Source organism: Lepidochelys kempii, chromosome 4, assembly GCF_965140285.1.
Source record: "Lepidochelys kempii isolate rLepKem1 chromosome 4, rLepKem1.hap1, whole genome shotgun sequence".
NCBI lineage: Eukaryota > Metazoa > Chordata > Testudines > Cheloniidae > Lepidochelys > Lepidochelys kempii.
The window spans coordinates 19,229,109-19,242,136 of NC_136383.1; the positions used below are offsets into that span (position 1 = coordinate 19,229,109).

At 39.0% G+C, this 13,028-nt stretch overlaps 2 protein-coding genes across 2 annotated transcripts in view; one reads left to right on the forward strand and one right to left on the reverse strand.

Annotated features, from left to right (window-relative positions):
• NUDT9 (nudix hydrolase 9) overlaps positions 1–10,014 on the forward strand; it is a 53,898-nt gene extending 43,884 nt beyond the window's left edge. Inside the window, exon 9 of the mRNA XM_073340642.2 lies at positions 8,859–10,014. The gene's annotated coding sequence lies outside the window, so the exon portion shown is untranslated. The remainder of the gene's footprint in view (positions 1–8,858) is intronic.
• Positions 3,338–11,549, reverse strand: SPARCL1 (SPARC like 1). The gene is given in 7 exon segments (XM_078852406.1): positions 3,338–3,366; positions 5,860–6,008; positions 6,621–6,769; positions 8,835–8,971; positions 10,783–11,000; positions 11,073–11,089; positions 11,091–11,549. Coding segments are annotated over 7 exon segments (1,158 nt in total).
• Positions 11,550–13,028: the final 1,479 nt, after the last annotated feature.

The window sequence follows — 13,028 nt, forward strand, 5'->3', positions numbered from 1 at the left end:
TCACTCACTCACTCACTCACTCTCTGTTCTGCCAGTTGGTGTTATAGTTACCAGTTCAGAGTCTGGATCAATCTAGTGGCCAGCTAGGTTGATCATGGGTAGGAAGGAGCCGGGTTCTGTCAGTTACGACACGATGCTTTGAGGAAGTCTTGGCAGGATGAACCCAAAGTTTTATGGCAAGGCACCCTGTTTATGTAGTGATTTTTTTTTTATTGGGACCAATGAGTTTTGCACCGTTATGCTGTAATTAATTGTTGTTTGATGAGTGCTTGGTTTTTTTTTAAATTGTTTTTTTTTTATTTTTTATTACAGTTATTTTGTTTTTTATTGATAGGTGCTTGTTTTATTTTTAAAGTTGTTAATTTGCCTTTTTTGGACATTTTATTAGAGGTGTGTTGCAGCCTTATGGTGCCCTTGCATTTGTGTTTGTGTGTATGTGTGTATATTCGGTTTAGTGATAGCTTTTATACTTTTTTTTTACCCATATATTTTTTATTTACATATAAAACAGAATTAATTTACACAGAACATTTTAAACAGGAACATTATGTTGCATTGCACAAGAAAACAATTATGGCATTTTAAAATTTATTTTAAAATTGCTATGGCTACAATAAGGTAATGACCTTAAAACATTTGTTACTGCCTTAAAATCAGCCAGACACAGATTCTGGCTGATGCATTTTTACCAAATGGCCCATTAGGCTGTTCCTTTTTGCTATTTAAAAAGGGTGGCTGGCAGGATGTGATTAAATTATACACCAATACATACCAATACATGCTACATTATTATTTTTTATTTTAAATTATACAAAATACAAACATAAAATTTTATTTCTATATGTCCCCCTTTTGGCCCCTCAAGAACAATTTTGAGTGGGTCATATTTTATACTATTGTTTTATAGCAATATATTGAGACAATTTGAACTTGTGGTTGGAATTTAACAAACTTTTTTTGTGTTTAATAGCACATACAACACATTTTTACCAAGCAAACACAGGACAATATTAACACAATTAATAATGGGTGAAACATAATAGATAATATGCTTTTAAAGGTTGGGGACCAGCCTTTAAAAACGTTGTACCAGTGATAGGCTGTTAGGTTTTTTTTGTTTTTTTTTAGATTTAGCAATTTTTAGCATGTTTTTATTTATATGTAATATTTGAACGACACGCTTTTTTATATTTTTTTGTGTATGTTGTAAAAATTGAGTTATTTTTGTTTTTGATAACAAGTGCTTAGTTAGATTGTTCTAATTTAGGCTAAGGGTAACAGAAATTAACAGGGGCAGTGGTTATAGTGCTTTGTGCTTTTTTTATTTTTGGTAGATAGTATGTGTGATTGCTAGTATATAATACACGGGCATTACGTTTATTTATTGACTGATATTTGTATTTTTTTTAAAATACTGTTTTTTCGGATGTAACACATACACATTGTTTGTTGTATAAAACGCGTTACATTTTTAGTTTGTTTTGCACATGTTTTTAATGAGGTATTTTTGCTACATAGTTTTGTGGTGACAGGTAGGTTCAAGCACACCCATTTTTGAGGGCTTTATTTTGTACATTTTTGGGTATTTAATTTTTTTTTTTTAGTTTATTGATTTATAACCCGGGGTAGCCAAAAGGATTTTATGGTTAATTTTGGGAGTGGGCTTACGTTTTATATTTTTCTTTTTATAGATTTTTGGTGAGTAATTTTAATAATAATTTTACCTAATAACAAATTAGCCTTAATTATGCTGGAAACATATTGCATTTATTAATATTTGTAGGTGTTAAATAAGGATTTTTTTTATTGTTTTAAAAGATGCGTTAATACCTGAACATTTTTCGATTTACCCAAAACATTTTGTGTGTCACTTTAGCATTAAGTGATGCTAAATTAAGAATTTGCATTTTAGTACATTTTATGGCTAAGACAGTTTTATTTTTTAATTGTATTTTTTGTTTATATAGCAGCGAGGAGGTGGTGTTTAGCCACCGCCACATATTTTATGCTTAAGATTTTTTTAGATTTATTTGTATTAAGTTTATAGTGGTATTTGCCTGCTTGTGCATGAGACTATTTTGAAGTTGTGACAAGGAACTTAATTTATTTTTAATTACCTTTAGGTTTATAGTATTTATAATTTTTGCTTTAAAACCAATTTTTTTTAATATGGTGTTTGCTACATGAGAATTTTTTGATTTTTGCCTTTTTGCAATATTGTTTTTGTAAATATAGTTAAAATGCTTTTTTTTTTGGTTAATGCAGTAGGTTGTTTTTTTTTGGTAACATAATATATAACAATGCTAGCAATAAGACAAACAACACAAGATAAAAGACAAAACACTTTTTTTTTGTGTGCAACAGATGGTATTTTGGGTTGTTTGTTAGCTGGTACCAACTTTTTTAAAAGTTTTGAAAGACAAAAAGAACCCTTTTGGGGTGGCAGATTATTGCTTACTTTTTTTTTAATAAATATTTTTGCTGATTGCAGGCAAAACAGAGGAATTACCCTCACACTTTGTTGTGTTTTTGTTTTATAGGCAGGCCACGTTTTAATGGCTTTTATAGTTATTACATTTATGAGGGAGGGTAAAAAACCCAGTAAGGATTGCTGCTTTATTAACCTTGGTCAAAGAAATATATATCATGAGTTAATGTACAGTACAGACCAAAACTGGCAGATCACCTCTGGGGGTGCTGAACTTCTAAGGAAGAAAGTTAAAGTGATGGTGATGACACTTTTAAAGAGGTCACTTGAAACATAATGCATGCTATATTTTGTCTTCTCACCTCGTGATTAGTTTAAAATAATACTTAAATTAAACATTTGTGCTGATGCCTGTTCTTTTAAACAAGGTTTTAAAAAAATAGCAAATCCAAACACACTTTTATTTCATGCTTTCTTTATTAGAATATTAAGAAACTAGCAATACAGTACATTGACAATAAAATAAAGTTGTCTTATTTCTAGTTTTCTGCAGTATACCACACAATTCACACTATATGTGTTGACTTGAAGAACGGTATGCTGAACAGTTCTATCATGTGCACAATTCTTTCTATTGTGTGTACAGAGAGATATTATGGATTGTTAAACTCCAGGCAGGAAACAAATGTTTAGACATGTCACGCAAGAAGTTCTTTAATTCTGCTACTGTTCATTGATTTAGAATTTTTATTTGTTTGTTTTTCTTTGGGAGTAACCCTGTCAATCTACAAAAATCTTTATGTAAGCTCTCTGTTCAAAAATGTTAATCTATCAGTATCATGGAAATATAATGGCTTCACAGATTTGACTGGTACGAGGACAGGGTGTTGGAACTCTGTCTTGCTAGGTTCAAAACAGGAGGTTTTCATCCACGTCTTCTGTGAAATAGAGAAGAAGGAAAAAAAGTTGCCATCATGATTGAACCTTTAATATGAAAGACCCATGATTGTATCATGAATGGGTTATCATTAGCTAGTCAGCACTTTCTTTCTAAAGTTTCACAGGGCTCAGATGCTGGGCTATTTTATTCACACCTCTATACAAACACAGATGCTCATATCAAATTGAGGTGTCATCCATCGTATATCTTCTCTAATCAAGCTGCTTTCTCATTATGCAATATATTCCCAATGTGTTTGTTGTTCAGTAATCATCTCTTGCCTTTTCAAAATCACTAAGGACACCCCAACCCACAAAGGACAAACAGAACCATTAGGAACAGCACATGCCATTGACTATTACTCCTTTAGTACCTTCATCCCCACCCCTGTTGCTCAGAACTGTGGTTGGTAAATGGTGTCATTGGAACAGCTGCTAATAGTTTAGGAACAGAAAAAGCTCTGTGTATTGATAAGTAAAGCTCTGTTCAAAACCAGCTCTCAATAAGTCTTTCTAAAACAGGGAGGTGCTAAAAGGGGTATGAACAAATTCGTTCAATCCCAGGTATTTTCTTCTTTGTAGCAGAAATCCTACTATCATATTGTAAATGAGGGAATAGTCTGTAACATTGCTATTCCTGCTTAACTGGTTACTGTTCCAGATAGAAGTGGCTTCTTAGTATAATGTGATCATAGTAGTTAGCAGCAGAAAAGACTTGTTATATGGATCCCTCTCCCTGCAAGGACATGAAGTCATATAGATATGACATTAATACTACACAAGGCTTTTTCTGAGACTTGACCAAAACAATCAACCTGCACTGATCATGTCTAGAAGGTGCTGAAGAAAAGACCCTGAGTCTTGCCGAGTTGCACTTGATACAGGACCAAGGAAAGGGGGGAAGTTGGCTTGGCTTTCTTTTCCTCAGGCTGATGTGGGACTGAAATGGCCCACTGCATTACTTACAGCAGTCTCAGGGCTACTGTAAATTACACCTGTAGGACTGAGACCATTCCACCACTTGGAGACTGCCAGAGTACAAGGGACCCCAGTCATTCCCCTCACCATTTCAGGACATGGACGGGAATGTCCCCTTCATAGAAAGGGGGATAGTATAGAACCATCTACTTCGGCTTTATTTCACATGGGGAGTCCCCTATGTCAGAGGAACCTTCAGCTTTCTGGAGCAGCACATGGAACAGGAACTGAGAACCTGGCCCAAAGAGTTTGTGGACCTGTTTGTGACAAGTTTTAAAAGATGACTATGCTTCTCCTATGGAAAATCAAGTGCTATTGCTGAAAAGAGGTTTGGTTTTTTTTTTTACATGTACATCTCACTGCTACTTTTAGTATTTTTTTTTAAAAATGACTCTCCGTATTTTGAGGGGGAGGCAGGAGGCGGCAACGTATCCAGTTTCTTTTCATTTCTGATCTTTGCATCCTGCTGCCCATCTTTGTCTAATGTGGAATCTGGCCAAAAAGATCTTTGAGTTTCATATCCTGTCAGTATTTTAATACTGAAGCTCAGGTGGCTCAGTCTCTGAACATTTCTAAATGGAAAACATTTATTCATAACTCAGATGAACCCCTTATTCTTATTTAGAAAGAAACAACACATAGTGTTTTGGAAAACTCTTCTATAAAAAAGATGGGTGAGACCAAACTGTAGGTAAGGGACATGAAAAAGTAACCATACTGTCAATGGTTTCAGAAGAATGGAGTGCAGTTCCATTGCAGCAGGAAATAGGCAGGGTCCAAAATAAGCAGGTTTTTTTGACTGAACACTGATAGATTTCCTAGAGAGGTGTATGGAGATGAAGAAGACACCAACAAGACATTATATGCAAAGTGAGCCATGCTGTAAATGTGTGTGTTATGGAGCACCAGATTCTGATTCTAGGCCTGATTCTTCTTTCACTTAAATCAGTGTGAATCAGGAAGTTAATGGACCAGTGTAAAACAGGAGAGGAATTGTGAGTGGAGAATCAGGCTGTGAGCATCCAATATTTAGCCTGACTGCGACCAACTGCAGATACCCAAAATACAGATACCAAAGCAAGAGTGCCTCTGCAGGCATCTGCTACTGGACTGGAATCTAAAGAGTGGGGCATGGGGTTGAACAGTCAACCATTAAACAGCCTTTAAAGGCCAAATTCTCTTGTTTATATAGGTACAAATTGGAAATCAATAAGATTCTGACCTATAGTCTATATATAGACCTATAGAGCTGCTCTGATCTTGCATGCATGGCACAAGCTAGGTCACTGTGTATGTGATTAGATATTTCACCCACTGGAAAATAAGTTGGAAATTACTCCTAATGTAAAACTTTTGCATGATTTTGGAACCAACACAGAATGCTGTATCTTGTGAGGTTCTATCATCCCTGTACGCCATTTCATTCACTTCAGAACACAGCTAACGTGATGTTCTGGCCAGAGTGAAGGGAGCAGTTCTCCCTACCCATCTGTCTTTCAGCCTTATGGCTTTACCTTCTTTAATTCCAAAGCAATGGCACCACTCCTTCAAAGAGACATGCTTATTCTTGTCAGCATCTCGCTCCTGGAAAAAACGAGTGATGCAGTGTTCCATGGGAGCTAGAGAAGCTCGCAAAGGAGCAAGCTCTGTGTGCGTCAATAACCTGACAGGAAGTAAAGGTAGCATATGATCTCTGTTTCTGGAGGTAAGAAATCAGGGTCAGTGAAGAATGTCAAGGTTACAAGGAGATAATAAAAAGCATATCCAATATTAGCTATCTTAACAAACTGGTATATCTTTAATATTGCGATAATTCTGTTCATATAAGCTTTGAAACTACAAATAAGCCAATAATATGTCAGTGGTGCCTAAACCACTGTGGATTACTCCCTTGTTTTCACAGCTTCACTAACATCCAACCCAGGTGAGTTTGGTGCTTTTGTTCCAGGATTAGGCCCTTAATATTTTCTGTGTAATCCAATAATTGTGCTATATATATATTTATTATGAAATTAGGGAGGGTAGCGGGTATTTGCGACTAAATCCCGTGTCCTTGTAAAACCAGACAAGTATCATACAGAGGAAGTCTGTGAGGTGAAGGATCCCATTTACATGCACCACAGAAGTTACGATAGAGAGGCCAATTTACACCAGCTGAGGATCTGGCCCAGTATGTATACCATTGAGAATAGTTGCACTTTTTGAAATACATAGTAAAGTAGAACAATCATGACTTAAAAAATGAATCAGAACTGAGCACAGAAACAGTTTCTACCTGTCACCAGGGTGCCGATCAAGCTGGCTAAACTGCCAGTGCACTGGGTACACGTACATATGATAGTTTTTCTCAAAGTCATGTAACAGAAGCTCAACTGGATGATCTCCAGCCATCAGATGTTTTTCATTCGGATAAATTTTCTTGACCTACACCAATAAAGGAGTTGATTGTTGTTTTCTGACAGAAGAACTAGTCTGAATAACATTCACATATCCTCATTCTCCACCCCCGTATCTTTGAAATATCACGAGAGAGGTGCTTTTGCAGTATTTGTGGCTGGAAATTGCACTAAAGAACCTGTCGTTACATGTTTACCAGCACATTTTTTCAGACCTAAGCAAGATGGGTATTTCCGATAAGCTTTGGATACTTATCTGAGCTGAACCTGAAATCCTAGCACCTGATCTTCAGGTCCAGGCGCTCAGTGTAGGATACAGGGGTTGCTGGGAAATAAAGTGGCTGTATGTCGCAGTACTGTCTGCTGGGTACTAGTTCAGCCACCAGCATCAGATTCCCCTGTACCAGAGAATCTTTGACTGCTCGTTTATGGCAGCTTTACAGAGTCTGTATATACGTGCTGAGTGGGTGGAGGGGGAAGAGAGTGAAAGGACCAGGTGGTGCCTCCTCAATCCCGCACTAGTCTGCCCCAACTGGGAGCTTGATCTAACTTATCTCACCTGTATAAGATCTGCAACTTAGTGGTGAATAGGCACAGCAGCGTTCTGCAATGCTAAACCCTGGCTACTCACTTTCCTCTCATGACACGTCCACTATGTTGGGGAAAAAAGAAGAGGAGGACTTGTGGCACCTTAGAGACTAACCAATTTATTTGAGCATGAGCTTTCGTGAGCTACAGCTCACTTCATCGGATGCATCCACAAGTCCTCCTTTTCTTTTTTTCTCTAAGGTGCCACAAGTACTCCTTTTCTTTTTGCGAATACAGACTAACACGGCTGTTACTCTGAAACCTGTCATATGTTGGGGAAGGGGGCAGCTGGCACAGGAGATGGCTCTGCCAGTCTTGTCAGTTGTATGCCAATGAAGTTGTATCCCCTATGCAACAGGAATCATCCATTGGCTAGCTAAGGCCAGCGTCTCTCCACTTTGCACCTTCTGAGCAACACAAAGTGGCAGTAGTGCGTTTGAGAATCTGGCCACAGTCTCCATGGTTTTAGAGCTGAATCCTACAAGGTGTGGAGTATCTCCAGTTTTCACTCAGAATTGTAGGTGCTCAGCAGCACCTTGAAAGAGATGTTCAGCATCTTGCAGGAGCAAACACCTAGAAAGTAACTCAGTGTTTGCACCAGTTTAATCCTTGGCTTCTCTGTTGAGCCTGCCAGCAAGGTTGCCAATTATGGTGGCACTTCTAGTGATGACGACCCCTATCCACTAGGAACTAGACGGTGGCCACCAACTCTTGTCGCATAAATCATTAACCGGCCAGAAGATGGTGCAATGATATCATTAATAGAACTGGAATAGACCCACTGGAATAACATCCTTACCCCATACTAATCCTCTGTAACCTCCAGTGGTAGAGCAATGCAATTATACAGGATAGTTGAAATACCTCTCTCCATCTCTAACGAACGATGAATGTCAACAGCACCTTGCAATTTCATAGCTCTCAAACGTATCATTAATGAATACTGGTTTTGTTTAATTGTAAATTATTACTGTATAGATCTGGATGAGTTCCACAAACAATTTCCCATGATTATTCAATCCAATTTTAAATTAACTTTTGCACTGAGTGTGTTTGCCCAGTCTTTTGTGTCATGTGCTCTGAGTATCATGGCAGGAATTTCTTTGGAAAGAACAAATTGATGCAAATATTGGGGATTATTCATGGAAAGCAGATTTTGAACTTGTAAAAGTGAGAATTTGCACCAAAAATCAAGAACTTTGCACCAAAAACTTGGAAGAGTTACAGTTATTTAGCTGGGGAAGAGAAATGTATCATGTAACCTGGGTATCTAATGAAAACATACAGCTCACATTCTGAATTTCATGTACTGAATAGTCACAAAGAACTTCACACAACCAATCCACAGACTAAGAATTATTCCCAAAAAATCCCAAACTGTCTGGAGACATTTCGCTAACAGAAAAAAGGGGCAATGTTTATTAAGTCAATTATGTGTCACACATGATTTGCCCAGCTCAAGTGACATGACTGCAGCTGTGTTTTATTTGATACTAATTACTCACTTTACTCCTCTGTTTGTCAGATAGAAATCCAGATCTGTCCAGATCACGCTCATAGAGCTGCATGAGGATGTTCTTGAGCCAGTCTCTCATCCGGAGAGGGAACTGGTCCACTTCATAGTCTGTGCAAGGAGGAATGTCTGTTACAAACCACAAAGGATTCTAGTCACAAAGGATTCAAGAGGTGCATTAAGTCCCCAGATTCAAGCATCTCCAAGCAAAGTCTGAGTCTTACAAGCAAATTTTCAGCTCAACCTTAAATTGGCATCTATTTTTGTGATGTAAAATTGGGAATGCCACTGTAATTTTGTGCTTGCAGCTATTTACAATCACACTTTAGGTTACTTGGATGCCCAGTTCCCTGATTATCTATGTAAGACAGTTGCTTAGGTGTCTGTGTGAATTAAACTACCATCAAATATAATTATGAGCACAGAATTGCACCAATAAGTATTTTTGCCTGAAAAATTTGCCCCTTCTGTCTTTGGCTTAATTCTGCAAATGCTTAAACCTATGCTTAATTTTAAGCATATGAGAAGTCCCATTGACTTCATAGGACCTATTCAGAGGATGACTCCTATGTCTAAAGTTGAGCATATACATAGTGTTTACGCGATCGGGGTCATAGGGTATTTCTACACTGCAGTTGAAGGTGTGATTTCAGCTTGGGTAGACATACCTGCACTAGCTTTAATCTAGCTGGCATGGCAAAAAATAGCAATGGGAATAACTGTGTAGCCTGGTGGTTAGAGCCCTCACATGGGAGATCCAGGATCCAGTCCCCCTGCTCCAAAGTGGGAACAGCTTCCACAGGAGAGATGGAGGGTGCCCCACATCAAAGTATCTCAGAGCCCAGTGTCACCTGAGTGGTGGCAGATTCCAGATAAAATTCCTTCTCCTGCTCTGATGGATGGGGATCATAAACCAGTGGTCACCCACCTCTTAGTGAATATCCTAACCACTGGGCTACAAGTTAAGAGGGGGGCTCTAAGAGTCTATATCAGAGGTGCCCAACCTTTGTGACACCAAGTGTCCTCATACCACTTGTCAGGAGCTGTATAATATTTGTTTGTGCTTAGACTATATCTTCCTTTATAGATGAATACAAATGTATCAAGAGTTAACCGATAATAAAAACTTGTAATGGATCAGCTATGTTCTTATGCTACAGACACCAGGGAAAATAAAGGATTGTTACATATAATATGAGGACAGTCTAATCTTAAAATAAATTGTAAACAACAAAAACTGCAAAGCATTCACAGAGCAATAAGAGAGGGACAGCAGATGCCTTTTCGAATCATTCTCTCTCTCTGAGCCACATGTTTACATCTAGTAAACAGCAGTGGCTTATTTTTTAGGACATTGATTTAAGCCTGATGCACAGAGCAGACGTTTTACAGACGGGTGTTAGATTGGTATCCTGGTTGAAATTCACTATATATGTTCACAATGAAGACCTGACTCTCAAAAACCACTGGAAATACACAAATGTATAGTGTTCTGGTACCACTAGTCCAATCAGAGCATTAAAGTAAATGTTCAAATTGAAGATTGCTTGTGTAAACTAGGGTGAAATATATCCCATTGATGTGAAAAGGAAGATTTGGATAAAGAACCCTGTTTATGTAATTTATGAACTCTCTTGGACTTAAGTTGGGCTACAGCTTTACTTTTTTATCACCCATCTTTTTAAAGACACTTACATTATCTTCGGGTTCCATTGTGTTCACCCTCCTTTGCACAAGGCTGGTTATTTTCTCATGTTCCTCACTGTCAGAAATGGCTGGCTCATGACTATAATAATCTTGTTCAAAGCGAATGAGGTGTTTAATGTTGACATTTTGGTCATCCTCTGTCTCATTCGTCACCACACTTTCATCTTCATCCTTTCCTTCCCCCAGCTCCTCAGAACTGATGCTTCTGTGATCAGTACTCTGAATTCATTCACCCTTGTGGTAGGCTGCTTTCTTCTGGCTTTTGTTGAAATCATCTTCATCACTGTCAGCATCGTTATTAGAATCATCATCATTGTTATCATCACTGTTGTCCTCAACATTGCTGGCCTCCATACATGCAGCAGCTTTTTGTGGATTCAGTCTTTTCACCACTTCCTCGTGGTCACTAATGCTCTGGGTACTATCTTGGAACCTATCTTCATCCTCCTGGCTTTGCCATTCAGCATTCTGATCTTGTTCAGTACTTTTTGGTGAGATAGTCACCTCTTCTCATTTATGGGACTGTGCTGGGGTATTATCCCTCCTCTTCTTCTTTTTGGTCAGCCTCTTCAAATTCCTCATCCTGCCTCTTAATTATCTGGAGAGGCTGACTGGCATCTCTCAGCATTGCATCAGATTGGCTGCTATCTTTATTCTGCTCACTCCTGTAGAGATCCTCTTGAATTTTCACGTGGGCTTTTTGCCTCCTGTCTTGGTAGCCAGTTTCAGCCCATTTCTCTGTCTCCTCCTCCTTGTCCTCCTCCATTTCTTCACCACCTTCACTGTTGTTTTCAAATAGTCCAATGGGATTTTTATTATATTTCCATGTGTCTTGTTCCTGACCAACTGTGAGACCCTGCCCTGGGTTTTCCTGATCATCGCTAGCCGTATTGCTTTTCTGAACATCATTCTTGAACTGATAATGCTCACGGTTAGATTGATGGCTGCTGCTTCTCTCAAAGACATTCTCCTGACTGTCAGAAGCCAGCATTACACCCATGTTCTGAGCAAGGAAGTGAATACGCCCTAGACTACTTTCACTTGATGCTCACTACTGTTTCTGTCCTGATTGATAGCTGTCCTACACTCATCCTTGTCTTCATCATCCATCATCAATGTGTGCTCCTCCCTGTCACTGCTGCCCTGAATTGAGAATAAATCATCATTGCTGTTCATATACTGCTCTAAGAGTACCCTCTAAGAATACAGGGTTGGGTCCTGGGGGGGGCTCATGGGCTGTATTGTTAGTCCAGCTCTTCTGAGTGCCCAGTGGCACTCTCTCTCTCTCTACTCTTCCATTGCTATGACTACAGTGAGCCCCTGCTATGCACAGCAGAATAAACAGCTAAAATTTTTGGACTAGCAAAATGAAATAGTAACAATATCTCTGCTTGTGGGGTAGAGAAAGAAACACCAATAAAAAATCTTTTCCTTGTTTCTGAAAAGGGAAGACATTTTGGGTTTTTCTCCTTAAATCTAAAGCAGGCACTGCTTGACTGGATTATATAACACTGGGCTCTTGTGGTAATCATACAGCTCAGTTTAAAATGGAAAAATACTTTTTGGCTTCTTTTGACATTGCTATGATGGTGCTGCTAATTAATCGATCGATCAATCAATCCGTAATGGCCATTTCTCAGTAAAATCCTCCACATAGAGGAGATAAAGAGCTGAGATGAAGCCAATGATGCTTTCATGCACTTCATCCAGTCAGAACCAGGTACACTGGGCAACATGAAACTATGCCAAGGCTGGATCCTGCAACTCTTCCATACCTGAGTCGGCCTGACTCACATGAATACTCACAGTGACATCAGTGGGACTGCTGACATGAATAAAGATGGCCGGTGTGAGTGAGGGATGCAGCATAAGATGGGAGAGGACGTGATACCGAACCCTGAGTTAGTGTCCACCCTGGCCTGTAATCAGCCATTTGTCTTTATGTGGAGAAAGTGGGTGAAAGAATGTGTGAAATCACTGACTGATCAATAGTTTTTAAACCACTCGTTGGTTGGGTGTTTACAGCCCACTTTGGTTGCTCAATGTGCAAACAATAACATTTTCTATCCTGTGATGAGGATTAGCTAACTGGATTGCCAGCCAGTGGCCTGACTGTGAATGACTTTTCCTTGGCCTCACAGGGCAGAGGCCGACAAGAAGACTCCTCTCCACTCTTGCGCAGCTGTGCAAGAGGTTCCAACAATAGCAGATACTGTGGAGCTGATTCTGGCCTTGTGACAGCGCCTGTGGATCATTCCTGTTGCATATAAAGGCTGTAAAGGTGCTGCTAAGGGCTGTGAGAAAATTACCCTGGCACAGAACAGGCTAGGTACTGCTGACGTAAGCAACTCAGTTATTTCTTCTTGCAATCTTCAGTGTAGGAGGTATGCCTAGGCAGGGTTGGAGGGGACAGATCGGGGCAAGATGGGGCATATATGCACCACTTTCCATTACACAGGATTCTGGGCTACAAAGCAGC